The 18,551-nt window shown below is 36.9% G+C and overlaps 1 protein-coding gene across 4 annotated transcripts in view; it reads right to left on the reverse strand.

Annotated features, from left to right (window-relative positions):
• Positions 1 to 18,551, reverse strand: part of fermt2 (FERM domain containing kindlin 2) — a 69,889-nt gene that overhangs the window by 12,250 nt on the left and 39,088 nt on the right. For 2 of the 4 annotated variants that reach the window (XM_081394349.1, XM_081394348.1), the window contains exons 5-12: positions 14,725 to 14,757; positions 9,192 to 9,417; positions 8,450 to 8,552; positions 4,550 to 4,657; positions 1,605 to 1,739; positions 1,009 to 1,058; positions 422 to 546; positions 225 to 331 (exon numbers count right to left, since the gene is read on the reverse strand). In XM_081394349.1, coding sequence (XP_081250475.1) covers positions 225 to 331; positions 422 to 546; positions 1,009 to 1,058; positions 1,605 to 1,739; positions 4,550 to 4,657; positions 8,450 to 8,552; positions 9,192 to 9,417; positions 14,725 to 14,757 — 887 coding nt within the window. The remainder of the gene's footprint in view (positions 1 to 224; positions 332 to 421; positions 547 to 1,008; positions 1,059 to 1,604; positions 1,740 to 4,549; positions 4,658 to 8,449; positions 8,553 to 9,191; positions 9,418 to 14,724; positions 14,758 to 18,551) is intronic. The other 2 variants (XM_081394350.1, XM_081394351.1) reach the window with 1 other exon arrangement.

The following is an 18,551-nucleotide window of genomic DNA, read 5'->3' on the forward strand; positions in this document are numbered from 1 at the left end:
CCAGCCTTTAGGCGACTAGCTGAAATAAAATACGTTTTTAAAAGTTTTATGTTATTTCAGTTAACGTTTTATTTCAAGTAACGCTTTAGATTTGTTTAAACCCTGCTTAGTGGTGCTGGGGTCGGGTCACATTTTGCATAATTACTTTTTAAAGACAAGTGAAGATGTGAGGTGATTTACTGTATAATAATGTATGGCATTCAAAAGAAAAGCATGTCACTCACGATATCACACCGCAGCCAGATCTCATTCATACCATCTGCTACAGGAATTAGCAACTTGATGTTGAATTTCTGAGCAGAGATGTTCACATCTGGTGTGACTTCACAGCCTACAGAGAAACAGCGGATGAGAAACAGTGCATAAGTGGCAAACACGCTTTCTAACGGTGCCTTTTCATGTGTGTGTGTGTGTGGTTCACCTCTCAGGTTCATCTGGAGCGCTGGCGTGCCGTGCGCCTCCTCGCGGCTCTTATAGCAGGAGATCGTGATGTCCTTGAACGTGCACCAGTACTGCTTGTATCCTTTCAGAGTGAGTTTCTTTGGTCTGAGGTATAAGCAAAAGTTAGGGCAATGACTTCATGAGAGATTATTCTCTTCTTTTTTATTAGGGTAAAAAAAATAAAATAAAAATAAAAACATGCCCTTCAACAAAATACAAGAACATTATAAAAAGCTGCAGAGTGTAATTTCTTTGGCACTAGCGCTTAAACATTTCTCTTGGCCTCCCATTGGTTGGTCAAACAGGTCTGGTCCACTCACAACACTGTTTGAGCCAATATTATGTCACATCAGACATATTTGGACATCGCAAAACAATCACACTGGAATTCATTTTGTTGCCAATAGTGTTGTGGAAATGACACCATTTACACTTTAAACAGACTAATGTTGATAGACAGTCTATATGCTAAATATGGCAACAGGCCTTGTTTTATTTATTTTTGCTTCACACTAATAAAGGCATACGAGACCAAAAAGACTCCACATTTTTCCAATTTCAACTCACTTGAAGACTTTTATATGGTCGGCCAGTTCAGGAATGGATGTGATGTCACCCTGAGAACACAAAGTGCATTAATAAAGTTATAAATAAAGTTATATAATAAAATAAAAACTATAGTCACGAACCACAAAACAGAGTTACAAACACAGTCAACGGCAGAAAAATAATCACAATACACCGTTTTAATATAATTACATTTTGTTGTTGATGTGTAATGTTTGTTATGATTAAACTCCAATTTTATCTGCAATATAATGCTATCCAATCACTACATTCAAACACGGAGGACATGACTATTTTATATTCCTTTATTTGAATTTGCTCTAATACTTAGAGACTTTACTCGTTTTCATGCGATGTATAACCTTGTCTAATTCTAATGCTCTTTAATGTGACATGTTGTTTGTATTTGCATTTCTTTCACACAAAAAGTGGTCAGACTGTGAAATATTGCACATGTATACAGATGGCTTGTGTGCTCCACTTTGTGATGATGAAATGTGCGTCAGAATGACATGATTTTTCTGCTTCATCACTCCTGATCAACTTGTGTTGTTTTAATTGTGCTAAATAAAGTGGCCATTGCAATGCTTCAGTACCAGCGTGTTGGACGTCTTTCCTCCTTCTAAGGTGATCTCCAGGTCTGAGAGAGCGGCATCAACCTCGTCGACCTCCTTCTCACTGTTGTTCATGTGATTGTCTGAAGACATGATGGACAGCTTGTTGATGTGGTACTGCAAAGAAAAACACAAAGTCGTGACATTTATCAATTCATCACATTGTAAATGATCTATTGCAATATTTAAAGGTGCACTATGTAACTTTTGCCGCTCTAGAACGGCACGAGTCTTGTGAGAGAACAAGAACTCACAAGAACAAAAACAAGATGAGTTCATAATATACTCGTTCATTATATCAATTTTGGACAAAAAGTTACATGGAGTGCCTTTAACTCTCTCCAACATCTAGCATTTTCTCACTTAAAACTGAATTTGTCAAAGCAAATTTTTAAATGTTTACATTTATAACTTTTATGTATTTGTGAATTCTAACATTTATTTAGTATTCTCATGAATTGGTTTTGAACTGTATTCACAATGTCCTAAATTTCAGGACTGCAATCACTGCAACTCGTTTAAAATAAATAGACAATTAAACGGCTAATACAATATTTATTTTGACCTCGTGAGATGGACAAATATTTAGCAATGTTCCGTTTTGCACGCAACACTTTTATTAAATGATTTTCCAATCAATTTATTTAAATGTCCAATTTATTTTTGAGATTTTAAACTGTTGCGCATTTGTGTTTTCAAATGTTCATGATTTGGTTTTCAATGGTTTTCACACATGCTGCAATTATAGTAATTTTATTATAGTTTTATTAATATTTTGAATTAGCTTTTTTATATATTATTTTTTCTTTTCGTGTAAATTTTAGTCAATTTTTTTGCCATTTCATTATGTGCTGTTGTCCTTGTATTAGTTATTTATTTATTTATTTTTAAATATTGCTATTTAGGTTAAATTTATTTTTATTTCAGTTTTAGTTTTTTCATTTCCAGTTAATAATTGTAGTGCTTCAACTTATTTCAGTTAAATGCCAAGGCAACATTTCTAATTTAAGTTTATAAGTATTATATGAAGTGAACTAATATATTATAACTAATATTTATATTTTATTTTAGCTTTATTTCAATTAACAGAAATGTTTTTAATAGTTTTGGTTCACAATAATGACCCTGCTTTGACCTCATGAGATGAACAAACAACATGTTTTGAAGGTGAAGCAACTATTTTCTGTACGAGCTTAAAGGCTGTGATTTCTTTCTTCTACTAAAGTTAGCGGTCAAGCGATCCCCGTGCTACTACAGCGAACAGCTGGACTACAGAAGCACATTCACTGATACGCAAACGTTTGCTGATGACAGCTCCACTTTCAAAATGGAGGCCGGAAGGCATTTTCATGTCACCATCTCTCTGCTCGGATAAGAGTGGTTAGTACGTGAATGACATGCCTATTTCTCTCAACAGTAAACAGACTCGCTATAACGCCGGCTAAACTTAGACCTGCTGATGTTTGATGTTGACGAGCTCTTCTACCCAGAGACACGGACCACGAGCCAACCTCACACAGGGCATATACAGGAATCATGGAGTTATATTTAAGACTCTTTCAAGCTTCCATTCATTTTAAGGCCTCATCGCCACTTCAAGTTTTTACATCGGCGACACTTCAACTTACATTTACTATTTATTGATTGTAAGATAGCACAACTAAACAGTCTTAGTGATAATTCCTTATCAATGCAACATAATTCACAAGGGTAGGAACGAAGCAAAAGAGAATTAATTGACAAATTAATTCAATTTTTTGGACATATATACATAATGAAAGGTTGTTACAAAATTTAAAGGTGCAGTGTGTAATTATTAGCAGCATCTAGTGGTGAGGTTGGGAATTGCAACCAACAGAAGTTACAGTGGCCGACAGGAAAAGATGAGGTTTCTTTACAAAGATAAATTAAGAAATTAGGTTTACTTGATTATTAAGTAAAATATTATTGTTACTTGTTCATCATTTTGTCAGTGTTTTATTCGCTGACTTTAGCACGAAGAACACCATAGTGACGAAACGCGTTTTGTCCGTTCAGGGCCACTGTAGAAATATGTCAGTGTAAGCGGACCCGCGGTGTGTGTAGATAGAAATGGCTCATTCTAAGGTAATAAAACATAACGGTTCATTATGTAAGGTCTTTATACACCACTGAAAACATAGTTATGTATATGATATTGCATTTCTGTCAACAGATCCTCCTAAATTTTACACAATGCATCTTTAATACCTTGGAAAATGGCATTTAATACTTTTTAAGGGCCTTAATTTTCTCTAAATTGATCTCTAAGACCCCGCGGACACCCTGTCATATCCACCAACACAACATGGACTGATGGGGAGGGACAGATCTGACTAATTTAAACTCGCGGTACGTAAACAGAGAAAGACGACACCGCTGATCCACCTCCAGAAATCCCTGCTGGAGAAACCAACACCTCCTTAGCACACCAGACTCCGGGTGGTCTTCCATGTCCCACCTCCCAGAAACAGACGCCCACTCTATATTTACATGATGTGAAGACAGTGAGGCGTCCTGAGGTGTTGTCACTCAACATTTACGAGGGTCTGAAATAGCAGGGTCATCGTTGGCCAAAGCCAAACGTTTGCACACTGCAGATGCTGCGCAGGCACAGAGCCCATCCAATCCATTACAGGGCGAGAGGACCCGAGTGAAGACTGCAGACTGGCAAACGCCGGGCTTACACAGCGATCCTAACAGACGGCGCGATCACATCAATTCTGCCAACTCTGACGTGCACATACTAGGTTGCTCTTAGCTTTGCTGCTTTTACTTGTGTTTTATGTGTTGTTATGCAAGTATTATTTTCTTATTATTTATCTGGTTGTTCTGTAAAGCGCTTTGGTCCGCCTAGTGGCTGTTGTAAATGTGCTATATAAATTAAGTGAACTTGAACTTGAACATACCTGGAGGGCGGCGAACATCATCATCTCCTCCTCGGTGCACTCGATTTCCTCCAGTAAGATGGCCCACTTGGCCTGTTCGTACAGCTGGTTCACCCTGATGGCGTCATACTGCAGGACAGCGTTAAAAACACGACACCTTATGACATGCTCTATTCAGGAAACACAGCACATGTATGTAATGGTGCTTTTCCACTGCATGGTACGGCTCGCTTTAACCCCCTGAGGTCGGCTATCGCGCCGGCGCGATAGGCTCGTTTTTTTCCGTATGAGTGCAAAAAAATAATAAAATAAAAATATTAATTTTTATCTTTTAGGCTTGTTTTGTACATCAATCGATTCTGTTAAATGTGTATTATTTTTGTGTATACTCACAATAAAAACAAAGTGTTGTGCTTTTTGCCAAATAAAGAAAAATATACGTGATGCGAGTTCTGCCTTCTATCTGCCAGTGTCGTCCATTCTGAAACGCGTCCGAAAATGAACAATAACTCAGCGAATACTCAGTCAAACAGGCAAACAGACATACAGGCATGAAGCTTGAATTCTCTTCTCTTAAATGAAGTAATTTATATAAAAAACAAATATTCTCATTTTGTGAAATCTGTATTAAAAGAGAGCGATTCCAGTCGACCTAATTAGAGCTAATTCAAATGTAATGTGACTCCGCCTACGGAGAGCGCGCACTATTCAAACGCAAATGAATGAGGCAATCCAAGCAAACCTGTGAACGCCCACATATCAGTTTATTCAGATCATTACTTTAACACCGTCTCGCAGCACTGTGAGCAATAACAATAATGAAAAAAGTACCTCAGAAGTGCGGGTATATCGAGGAGCGAGCTGAGGAATACTGTAAGTTTTTTTTTCTTCTCACGTGAATCGGGTTTCTGTTTTTGATGAATGAACGGCAGAGATGCGCGCTGTTTACCACAGCTCGCAAAAAGACAGTTTAAATTTAAATCGCGTGTGTGAATGAATGAGGATGTTTTAGCAAACTGTATTACTATGAGTAAAAATCGACTGAAATATGTTGAAATAAAATGTAGGCTATTTGTATAAGCAATACGTATTAAACTGCAATTTTATATGCCCTAATATTTCATAAAAACAACGTTACAGTCAGGCGAAATATGAAAGACAACATTTTGTTGACTAGATTTGAGTACAGTTTTTACTGTAGAATATACTGCCACATAAGCTTTTGATGAAAAAAGTACCTCAGAAGTGCGGGTATATCGAGGAGCGAGCTGAGGAATACTGTAAGTTTTTTTTTTCTTCTCACGTGAATCGGGTTTCTGTTTTTGATGAATGAACGGCAGAGATGCGCGCTGTTTACCACAGCTCGCAAAAAGACAGTTTAAATTTAAATCGCGTGTGTGAATGAATGATGATGTTTTAGCAAACTGTATTACTATACTGAGATGAGTAAAAATCGACTGAAATATGTTGAAATAAAATGTAGGCTATTTGTATAAGCAATACGTATTAAACTGCAAATTAACATTTATATGCCCTAATATTTCATAAAAACAACGTTACAGTAAGGCGAAATATGAAAGACAACATTTTGTTGACTAGATTTGAGTACAGTTTTTACTGTAGAATATACTGAATATATATATCAAATAAGCTTTTGTTTAGCAATTTTTATATATATATAAAATAAAGTCATCAACTAAGATGTTAGCTGTTCCAATTTTGGCTATATTCAAACTAATGAATACATAGATAGGCCTAAAATGTAGGCCTATAATCTTTTTTTTTTTTTTACAAAGAAAGAGTACACTTGAAATATTGTTGAAATTTTAATTATTGTTGTAATTGTAACTTTTTTAATAAAATAGCTAAACATATTTACAAGATAGATGTAAGCAAAATCTTAAATGGTCAATATAAGTCTTCTTCTAATTTTGTGTCCTTGCATTGTGGCTCAGTCAGTCAGAGTCACACCTGAATGAATGGCTAATTATGCAGAGTCATTATGCATAATGGGTGGGACATTTTGTATTCCAAGGTGTAAACCACTCCTCGTTCACGCCCACTCGCATAATGGCTTTCCAAGCAAAACCTGTTTTACATCAATTTAAATCAATGTATGGTTTTATCTGAACGATAAAGCAAGACTATTTTCACATAATTTTGAAGCCAGAACTCGAAGGAAGAACATCCATTTCTTAAAAGTCTTATTCATGCATATTTATTATGAGTTTTGAGGTCTTCTTTCAGCAACTTTCATTTTTTATTTTTTCAGTAACCACGCATAAGCATTATTCTCTTAAAAATAAAAAAATATACATGCATGGTGATCACATATTTTGGTAGCCCTGTTTGTGCTATATAGAGTGAATTTACACTTTTGCCATTAACATGTTTATAAATAACTGAAAAAAGCACAAATGTCAGAGCATGTCAGAACACCTCCAGGGCCCAGAAAACACCTCAGACTCCAGAGGGTTAAATGGTACCACCTCTGTTGAGGTTCCAAGCGTGACGTACCGATACTAAAATGTGACGTGAAAACACTGCAGATCACTGATTGGTCAGAGAGAATCGTCACTATACCAGTGCCATTGGCTAGATTTAAATAGTCAGCAACAGCCACCGCAGTATTATTTGTTCACACTATTTTTATTGAACGACTTGCTTAAAAAAAAAAAAAAAAACATTTACTTGAAAAAAGTAATGTCTGAATCGTGGTGACTGGTCAGTAGACGAGGTGGATATTGGATATTGTGACCAGGAATGGAAAAGTTTTTCAGCAACTATAACGACCAGTCTATAATCCCACACACATTGAAGCGTTACTAAACTGCAGTGGAAAAGCAAAGCGAGTCAAGCCGTCCAGTAGAAAAGCACCATATGTGAACAGGGCCTAAAACTAACTTTTTGCCACACCTGCCAATGGTCGGTGACTTTAGAACATTTTCCGACATAAATATTTTTTACTGGCCATGATATAAACAGTGCTTTGCAGTTTTTTTTTTTTTAGGTAGGTCTGACAATAGTTTTCAGGTACAGAAAAAGTGAGCAAATGTAAAATAACACTGCATAAAATAAACATCCTTATAAAAGTTACCAAAGGTATTCAGTCGAGACCAGCGAGTGATTTTTTCTTTCAGCATCAGGAATATTAGGCTGCTGTCACTTTAAGAGCGAATGCATGGATCTAATAGACTGATACTGAACATTTTACAGTATTTACAGACTATTTACAGTCATTTGAGACAACCGACTATGTTTACGAGGATACTCGCTATTTAATTACACAATTTTGTGTGAATTTGAAGACGACGGGATAAAAACCCAGTCTAATATTCGTGCAATGTCATTGTTAGCATTCATAAAAATGTTACCAGCCAACTGGCGAGTGACCGCTTCATATACTTGCCAACACTATACTTTTACTCGCATTTGGCGCTTGGCATATTTTAGGATGTGTGTGTAAATAAAAGCCTAAATTAAACCTGTTCATCATGTAAAGTGATCATGTCTCTTCTAAAGACTCGGATTAAAGCACTCAATTCATTTGGGTTTATTTTAGAATCTCTTTATGAACGTTTTGGGTGAATGGACTTTCCTTGGAGGGACAGAATCTCTAAGATTGCATTAAAAATATGTTAATTCGTGTTACGAAGATGAACAAAAAGTCTTATGAGTTTAAAACGACATGAAGATAAGGAATCATTCATGTCTGGAGCACAAATGACTGTTAGAGGTTTGTTCAAATAACAAGCAATAGTAATAATGATGCATGAATAAACACGACTAATTAAAAGGTTTTACTTGAATGTCTTCCCACAAACATCTACTATAGGCAATTAGCCAGTCAGTGTCGTGTGTAACTGGCACTGAAATAAGCATGATAACAATGTTGAGTCTTCAAACACAGAACACACTGACCTTTGGGTTGAGGTCAAAGAAGCTGTGATACTTGAACCGGAGCAGAAGAACCTCGTTCTCCTTCACATCTTGTTCCATCAGTGATCTGGAGGAGTCCAGCCACCTTCACAAACACATTCAGAGGAACACCAATTAAAGGGATAGTTCACCCACAAATGAAAATTAGCCCATGATTTACTCACCCTGAAGTCATCCTAGGAGTATATGACATTCTTCTTTCAGACGAACACAATCTGAGTTATATTAAAAAATGTCCGGGCTCTTCCAAGCTTGATAATGGGAGTGAATGGGCACTATTTTTTTAAGTCCATAAAAGTGCATCTATCCATGATAAAAGTGTCCCACACGGCTTCAAGGGGTTTAATAAAGGCCTTCTGAAGTGAAGCGATGCGTTGGTGTAAGAAAAATGTCCATATTTAAAACTTTATCGACTAAAATAACTAGTTTCCGGCAGACGGCCGTACGCATGTCGACTTACACCACAAGAGTAACACTTGACGATGTATGACGTAGATGTAGCGTAAGCTTTGAGGCCTCTCACCGTTCAACAACACAAGTTCGTCATTACGTTGTGCGTCGGGTCAAGTGTTCCTCTTGTGGCGTAAGTCGATGCGTAAGGCCGTCTGCCGGAAGATAGTTATTTTAGTTGATAAAGTTGACTTCAGGGTGAGTAAATCATGGGCTAATTTTCATTTTTGGCTGAATCACAGAGTCTTCACAGATCAGATCTGCCCCAACTTACCCCTGGTTGATCTTGGCCTTGTCCAGGAGGGACTGTGGTTTGTACATCTTGACCAGAACGTCTGGTGAGGTGATGGGCTGGCTGACAGCGAGGATGCTGGGATTGCCTTCGGACAGGGGACTGTCTCCAAACCAGGCCGTGGTGGGGGACAGAGGGCTGCCGTCCCGAGAGTCATAGGTGGGCGTCATGGTCTTGCTGTAAAGTCCGGGACTAGAATAGATGCTCCCTGAAATTAAACACGACCATTAGTAAACGCCTAAAACAGGCGGCACCCCATTCCCACGACAAGCCAGGCGGAGGGCTGGGCAGAACGACATGTGTTTTAGGGCTGTGAAACGATTAATCACATCCAAAACAAAAGTTTGTGTTTACATAATATATGTGTGTGTGCTGTATATATAATTACACAAAATAAAATAACCTTATAATTATTTTTTAATATATACATGCATGCGTGTGTAATTATATAAAAAAATTATTATAGAGTACACACACACATATTATGTAAAAAAATTTTTTTTATAAAACAAACTTTTACTTTGGATGTGATTAATTCTTTTACAGCCCTAATATATTGTGCAACAACAGAAATGTGTCAACCAGTAGAGTACGATTTAGTCTTGTAAACATGATGTACATGTTGGTTATTTGTGCTCTTCAAGCGGTTGGAGTTTGATCCTTCACATTTCCGGGGATCTCATCATAGTTGTGTGTAAACGTCTTTAGTAATGAAAGGAAACTACACAAAATATATAGCAAACTAAAAAATCCACAATGTCTATGATTTTACAAAACAGGAAAAAAACTGCGAGATTGATTACACTGGTTTGAAGAGAGAAAGATGCAAAATATGCAGTAATTCCCTAATTCTAATTTTATTAGAAACACTATCGCAGCGTTAACTAGTTCTCTGTAATTTAATGCAATTTAAAGTAATACAACACAAAACAGAGTAACAAATGAACATTATTTAAAAAAGAAAAAAATATTAAAATATAGAAAAAAAAAAAATTATGCTAACTGTGAAAATGCATCACAGTCTGTGAAAAAAGTCCATTTATATATAAAAAGGCTAGATAGAGCGCATATATTTGCTACATATTGCCATTTTGAGTGTCCTTTATAATGTTTCTACACTGATGTCATTTGTTATGAACAATATTTTTTGGTTTGCCTCCATTATATTCTGAATAAAAAGATAAAGAACTGCAGATTATAATATTAAAATAGATTAAATTGACATTTTTACATTCTTATAAAACAAAACATTTGAATTGGGTTGAATTTTTGTTGTTGCAAAAAGAACTATCGTTATCACGATAATTATTTAAGAGTAAAGGTCATTGCACACGGAGTCTGAAATTTTCACACGTTGAAAAATAAATATGATACGTTTACACACTGCCTCCGAAACATTTGTCCGTGATTAAAAAATCCGGATCGGGTCTGATTTTCTGAGTTTTCCGCATGCATATCAAGCCTTCTGAGAGGTGTTCACGACGAATACGACAAGGACCTTAAGATTGAGTCATACCGCCCACTCCTAGCCGGATATGTGTAACCAAACACAATGGCTGAAAAATGCAGTAAAACTGATGCTCACACAATCACATGACTGTACATTTCTGGTCAAGGCAGCATGCAGAACACAGTAAACACAGAATTAAACGTTGCGAGGGTCATGAGCGGTGACTGAAGCATTCAGATGGGTCTCAGTGCACCAATCCAGCCGTTATCATCATCACAGATCATTCACACATTCAGTACATTAGTGCTCATCAATCTTTAAACACTCCAGTCAATGCCTACAGGACAACCTGAGCAATTTCCCCCCATCCTCAACAGGTTCAGGTTATTAAATAGAGACTTCTGGATGCTAACTGGTCAATGCAGAATTCTAGCAGTGCACAAATGTGTATAATCACCCATAGAGACCAACTATAACCTTAAAGGAGAACTCCGGTCAATTTTAACATTGAGCTAATTTTTTTGTACATTTGGAGTGCTGTCAATACAGAGAACAACGACAAAAATCGGTGTTGCCTACACCGAGTTATTCTATTTTTAAAATTTGCACCCTGTTGACTTCAATGGGGCAAGTACTAAACCTGCTTTTAGCCTCTTAACATCCTTGATCCTTTCATCCTTGAAAATGTGAGTGATTCCTTCTGAGTGAACACGAGTGGATCTGACTGCAGTAGATGTGAAAGATATGTATAAAAATGATGTTATTTAAGCCAGCGCACATACCTGTGTTTACATCCTGTTTTCGGTTGAAGTCCAAAGTAGTCGATTGCCGAGTTCACGCGCGTGATCATAGGTAACTAAACCTATGCGCGTGAACTCGGCAATCGATTACTATGGACTTCAACCGAAAACAGGATGTAAACACAGGTATGTGCGCTGGCTTAAATAACATCATTTTTATACATATCTTTCACATCTACTGCAGTCAGATCCACTCGTGTTCACTCAGAAGGAATCACTCACATTGGCTGTGCACTTGTAATGACACAAGTTTAAACCTGCTTGTGTAATGACACAAGCAGGTTTAGTACTTGCCCCGTTGAAGTCAACAGGGTGCAAATTTTAAAAATAGAATAACTCGGTGTAGGCAACACCGATTTTTGTCGTTGTTCTCTGTATTGACAGCACTCCAAATGTACAAAAAAATGAGCTCAATGTTAAAATTGACCGGAGTTCTCCTTTAATTTAGATGGCTAGGGCTAAAAGGATGACACTTAATGAAAGAGATTAATAAAACAAAGCTTTAATGAGTGTAAGTGTCCTAATATATGTGTATCATGTTGCAGCCTTATATAATAGCACAAAGTTATGAGAGGCCATGGTATTCTGTGAATATAATCACAGCTGAAGGAGTTGCACTTAATGACGCTGTGTAGATTATTGTTCAAACATTTGTGAGACTGGTTATTAGTTTATGTGTAGTCATAGTCATAAAAATAGGCAAGAAAATGGTTAATAAACATTTAATAATTTGAATAAGGCCTAATAAACTGCTAATTTATGAACAAAAGTGAACACTTTTGTACTTTTTGTGAAGCAGAATTATCATTTGACCCACAGGATCAACAAAACACCTTTATTTTTTCCATTTCTCTTTAAAACAGGGCATTACCTTTAGTTACATCATGTTAAAAGAAATTCTGCAAATTCAGCAAATAAAAAATGAACTACTGGCAGCCGACACAAAACACCTGTCCTCAGACATCATCGCTAAAATCAGGTTGTGTGAGCAATAATGCAATGCAAAAAATATCCTAGCTGTGCAAAGATATAATTTTATGGGAAGACGCCATCATTCCTCCTCTTTTTAAAACTTGTTTACGGTCATAAATCAGACAAATCACAGTTACGCTACACATTTTTCTCTAACCACTCAAGTGACCAATCACAGAGCGAGTGAAACAGAAGCGCTGAAGCGAAGCCAGTAATGCGGCAGTGGGAGGCCACAGTCATGAGGGGGGACGGGAAGAGCTCGGGGTCATGAGAAAAGAGACAGGCGTTCTCAGAAACTCAAGGTCACACTCCCCTCGGGGACTGAGGAAGCCTGACCGTCAGCGTTCGGATGTTTACTCGACTCTACACACCGTTGAGGAATGCTCAAATAACCCCAATACACAAACACACGGATGCTTTAGCTCACAATCATGTCTAAAACAACTGAGTAAGTGTTCACTCGCTCATGTGTCAAACTGTCTTGCTAATCAATTAGATGATTACAGTGTTTGCAAGGCTGGAGTGTCTTAGAAAATCCTATTATTATTATTATTATTATTTTTTAGTGCTTCATATTTTTTCTGAAATTAATTACAGATTCTATTTGGTTTCATGGACAATTTCAGCCTTGTTATTGTTTTTCATGAACTTTATACTTAAATAATTTTAAGGTAAAAAATGCTTTCCTAAAACTGTGTGTTTGTTAGAGAGCTTTCAATGGAAAAAGCTGAATATAAATGCTGGCTTCAGTTGAATGTATAATCATTGCCACGTCACCATAAAAAATAAAAATAAAAGCATTTTGCCAATTTTTCATGGCATTTTCATGCCACAACTAAGAAAAAAATAATTTATTTTCCTGTGGCGTTGGAGATTCAGCCTCAGTGACACCAGCTGCTGGGGACCTTCACCTCAGCCTTGAGAGCCAGTCTCACTGCACGCTTTACTCCACTGACTTGCATTCCTACACATGCCGATGTGGGAGACCGGAAACACAAGCTCATGCAAATTTCCCTGCTTTCCAAAGTTCAAGTTTGGTCAAGTTTGCAAGATCAGCATGACCTCTGAGCAGAATTAAAAGAATGAAAGCTTTAAAGATCTGCAGAACTGCAGTGTGGCTGTAAAGTAGATCACATATTTTATTAATATTCATATTCATATATATTTTATTTTATTATTTTATTTTATTATATGTTAAATTATGTTTAAAATATAAAAATCATTATGACCGTTGCAGTGTCCATAGATATTTTGCATGCTCATAAAGTGGCGGCAGCTTCAAGTGTGCAATCTCATTTGCATACTGAGAGTTTTTTGCATTTACTTGCATCCTTTATTTTACTATCAATTTCCCTGTGTATTTGGCTTTACAACTCTCCTATCATTTGACTTTACCACTGTTTTTTGGGTCCCACTTTATATTAAGTGGCTTTAAGTACTATAATAATTACTATAATCACTTACATCGAAATGAATAATTTAATACAATGGACGTATTGTGTACATACATGTTTTTACATTGTACTTATATTTTGAAAATGCCTGCATGTAATTACACTGTTGACCTTCCCTTATACCTTAACCTACCCTTAAACCACACCTGTCCCTAACCTTACCTGTATCACACCTCAATAGCAGCACAAGTGTTTTACAATACAACATCAACACAATAAGTGCATTGTACTTAAAGCCACTTAATATAAAGTGGGACCGTTTTTTTTTCCTTGCAAGCACTGATATTTCCTTCCAAATGCTACAGTGAAATAAAAGAAAAGAATTAAAAGAAAACCTGTCAAACACATGCTGTCCCCTCCACTCTCTTCATGAGGCTGTTTTCCTCAGGGAATAGCTATGTTCCTATGCATCCGAATATGCTGGTATTATATGGTTTGTTTTTACAACCAGTTATGACGAGCTCCTGATAAAAGCTTGAGTAATCAATATCACTGTTGGCTGCTGGGGTTAAAAATAAAATAAAATCGATATTTGCTGAAACATCCTGACCTGAGCACCCCAACCGTTAAGTGCGGCTCATGACTTGACCTTTCATTCTTTTATCTCTAATTTTATATAGATTTTAGGACAAAGTGAGACCAAACTGTGAACCGATAAGCGAACGCAAGGGAATGCACTGTTTGGGCAAAAGCTCATCTCATGACCCTCGTCAGCTGAGGCGTCACTGAAGCAGAGAGAGTCATGTGACCAGAGCCAGGGATTTCTGCCGTGGTCATGTGACTTCTCCAGCTGAGGTGAAGGAAGCAATGCGGGAAATCAGGAAAACGGGGAACCTTACCTTTTACCGGTCCAATGTATAGTATCTCAGAGGCTTGAGGAATGAGAGGAAACGTAGAAAAGAAAGCAACAAAGAGAGAAAGAGGGGGAATGAAAGGATATAATAAAGAGATTAACAGCTTGGAGGAAAGGAAAGTGTTAACATGCAAAGTGAGACAAGATGTAACAACAGTTTCAAGAAGAAATCTCAAAAGAAAGACAGAAAAGGTCTCTTGTGGCTGCATTTATTTGATCAAAAATACAGTAAAAACTCTGACGTTATGAAATATTATTACAATTTAAAATAACTGATGTAATGAGTTTTCAGATGTAATTTATTCCTGTGATCAAAGCTGAATTTTCAGCATCATTACTCCAGTCTTCAGAGTCACATGATCCTTCAGAAATCACTCTAATATGTGTGAATCTTATTTTGTGTAAAAGTGACCAACAGTAGCACTATGGCTGCTCAATTATGGCAAAAATCATAATCATTAATATATAATAATTTTGGTCAATTCTGAAATCACGATTATTTAACACGATTATAGGTGGGTGATATGATCAAAGTCTTATTTAATACGAGTAATTTTAAATGTCAGTGAAATTTCACAATGAAAAAAAAAAAAAAAGAAAAAGTAAACAGTCACCAATACAATATGAACAAAGAAACTAAATTACAAACAAAAACACACAAAAATACAAATTTAGGGTGTGTTCACACTTGGCGTCTTTTTTTTTTTTTTTTTTACATTATAATCCTATGAAGTAAACCTATGAAGTAAACTTTCATTCCTCCCTAAAAGCCCAAACCAAATCAGGGTTTTTCCTGCATTGCAATTTTTTTGGTGGCGGCCAAGGCGATTTTTTTTCTTAGTGAGACCTGTCGTTTCCATGACAACAAGAAAAGATGGTGAATGTGCCGGCAGATGGACTTATTGTACTAGTGTCGTAGCACAAGGAGTTATATGACATGAGTACAAAACTCTACCATAATATACACCATAAAGAGGCTGTGTGGGCACTGGACGGATCCTTGGTTGTTCAGGTAAGTGTATCATCTACTACTTGTTAAAATTATCTGTTAACTTTAGCTAATATTATCGTTCGCTCAGCAACGGTTATCAATACCGTAACATTTGCTGTCACAAATGTCAACAATTGTCACTCCCACACGTTTTTTTTAAGCACAATTCACACCCAGTGGTAATTCAGGAAAATAATCTCCGAATGCTCCAAGGGAAACTTCGGTTGCTTCCACCTTTTACCATCATGTCAATTCTTAATTGACTGATTAATATGCGCTCGTTCTTTAGGTTAACATGCGCCCTGTCACATGCGCAACAGTCATCTATTACTATGCTTTGGCGAGAAAAAAATTAGCTTTGGCCGACGCCAAAAAAATTTCAATGCAGGAAAATTGATTTGGTTTGGGCTTTTAGGGAGGAATGAAAGGAAGGTGCGTGGGACAGAATGCAGCAGAGCACAATAATCGTGTTTTCATAATTGTTGGAAGCCAAAATCGAAATCGAAAATCAATTCCGATTAATTGCACAGCCCTTAGTAGCACTGGAGAGGGTTCAGATGGCGGACACAAATGAAGACAGAGCCTCTACTTGCAGAGCTGATTGTCTCGACTGACGATCCGTGGAGGAAGAAGGGAAAGGAACAGAAACACTTCTGGGTGGAGCTGGTGTCCCACTCATGCCGTTATCAAAGCGAATCTTATCACAGCGACTGAGTTCAGTCCCTCTGAGAGCGGATCAAGCGGCGGGTCTTCGGCTCATTACTCGCTGTGGCCCAGAACGGCTCCCGTTTCATTTCTCCATCCTAAAAGAGCCTTTGTGCCGTAAAAACTAGGGGTGTAACGATGCCCTCATGTCACGATTCGATAGATATCACGACACTATATTATTGCGATACTCCAAGACATATGATAAAAGATTAACAAAAAATGGACTGTTGATTAAAATGCTAAATTTGATATTACATTGTGTGTGTAAATGAATAGACTTGGTGCTGAAACCCAAAGCACAGGACAATAGAGACACCAGAATAACAATATTCATGATTCTGAAGCTGAAAATACAGAATTATTGTAGATGAATATGCTTGATCTCTGTCACTGACTAGATATATTTAAAATAATGTAGGACACTTTTTACTGGTAACATCAGACGTTTGGCATTATCAGGACCCACAAATATTCCCCCATTGCATTATTATACATTATATTCATATAGTAGTTTAATGTAGTACTGACACTAAAACTCTTGAATTTTTTCTCACACAGCAGTGTTTCTCAACCTCTCCTGCAGGGACCCCCTGACAGGCCATGTTTCTGTTTTAACCCTGAAATGGCACACCTGATTCAGTTAATTAAAAGCTTAATGAGTAGTTGACTAATTGATTAATTGACTAAGTCCTACTCTTCCTACTCTAATAACTACTCATTAATTGAATCAGGTGTGCCATTTCAGGGTTAAAACAGAAACATGGCCTGTCAGGGGGTCCCTGCAGGAGAGGTTGAGAAACACTGTCACACAGTAATTTTCATTTTGGGTGAACTATCCACGATGCGCATTATTGCATTTTTGTATAGCGATATATTGTGTAAAAACTAGTGAAACTAGTTAAAAACCTAGTAAAAACCAGTCTTTATAGCCACTAAACATCATCACTCCTGACCTTCACTAATTTAACGAGGGTCATTGTAAGGTTACATGGAAGTCCTGAAGAAACAAGTGGAGAACAGATCTAGACACAGGCGTTCTGAGTGTGCATGGGGGATGCACTGCACCGGGACAATAGACCCTATTCATGTGGACCTGGAGTCTGTCCTCTGCGCATCTTAAATGGGTTTAGCGCATCATGTGTGGGGATGCATCTGACTGCTCGCTTTCAAAATGGCAGTGACCAAAATATGTGCGGAATCTAAACCATTCACGCTTCGAAGTTAGAGCGAGAGCCTGCAAATGATATGCTTCTCTCAACCCACACGCTTCTCATTTCAGCACTATTTCAACACAACCAGCCTTTTGTTTTCCTGCTCCTCAACCACACATTATGGAGATTCATGGGCTCCAAACCATCAACCTCTGTCCACGCTGCAGACAAGCGACGCGATGTGGCACGACAACCAAAGTCGCTCCAGTCAACCATCACTTTGTATTGACAGTATCTTGGGTTTACAATTCGAACTCAAATCCCAAGTTACCTACACCGTTTGTGCTGCGGATATGAGCTCGAGTTGTGTGGCTTGTTGAAGAGAGGAGTGTTATTACCATCATGCTAATGTAAAACTATAAAATTAATTTATGTTGAGTTGCTTGGCCACTTTTGATTGTTGTTTTCAATGCTTTTTTTAGGGAACCCATAAAACTGAACATTTTATATTTGCACATGGCCCTATAATTTCCTCAATGAAGAAAATTGGGACGGAAATCATAATTTAAAAAAATAAAAAAATAAATCTGGATTTATTATTTAATGCAAATTTATTATCAAAAATGGTTGTAACCAAATTAAGGCATTTCATTGTTGTAAAAAATTAACAAACTATTAAAGTTTTTAACAATTCAATTGATTAGATGTGCTTTTTGAATATAAAAATGAAATTAACCATTTAAACAGAATCCAGAAAAATAAAGGAAAACAGAAGTTTGGAAAAATAAAACTGAATTTGGGGACAAATTAAAAAATAATAATAATAAATTCAAAGGTCCTTAAAAATAAATACATTTTTGTTCAACTTTTAATAAATTGCTGTTAAACTGTTTCATGATTTCAATTGATTAGACATGCTTTTTGATTACAAAAACAATAAAAACAAACCATTATTCAGTTCAC

Source organism: Scardinius erythrophthalmus (assembly GCF_964197995.2).
Source record: "Scardinius erythrophthalmus genome assembly, chromosome: 19".
Taxonomy (NCBI): domain Eukaryota; kingdom Metazoa; phylum Chordata; class Actinopteri; order Cypriniformes; family Leuciscidae; genus Scardinius; species Scardinius erythrophthalmus.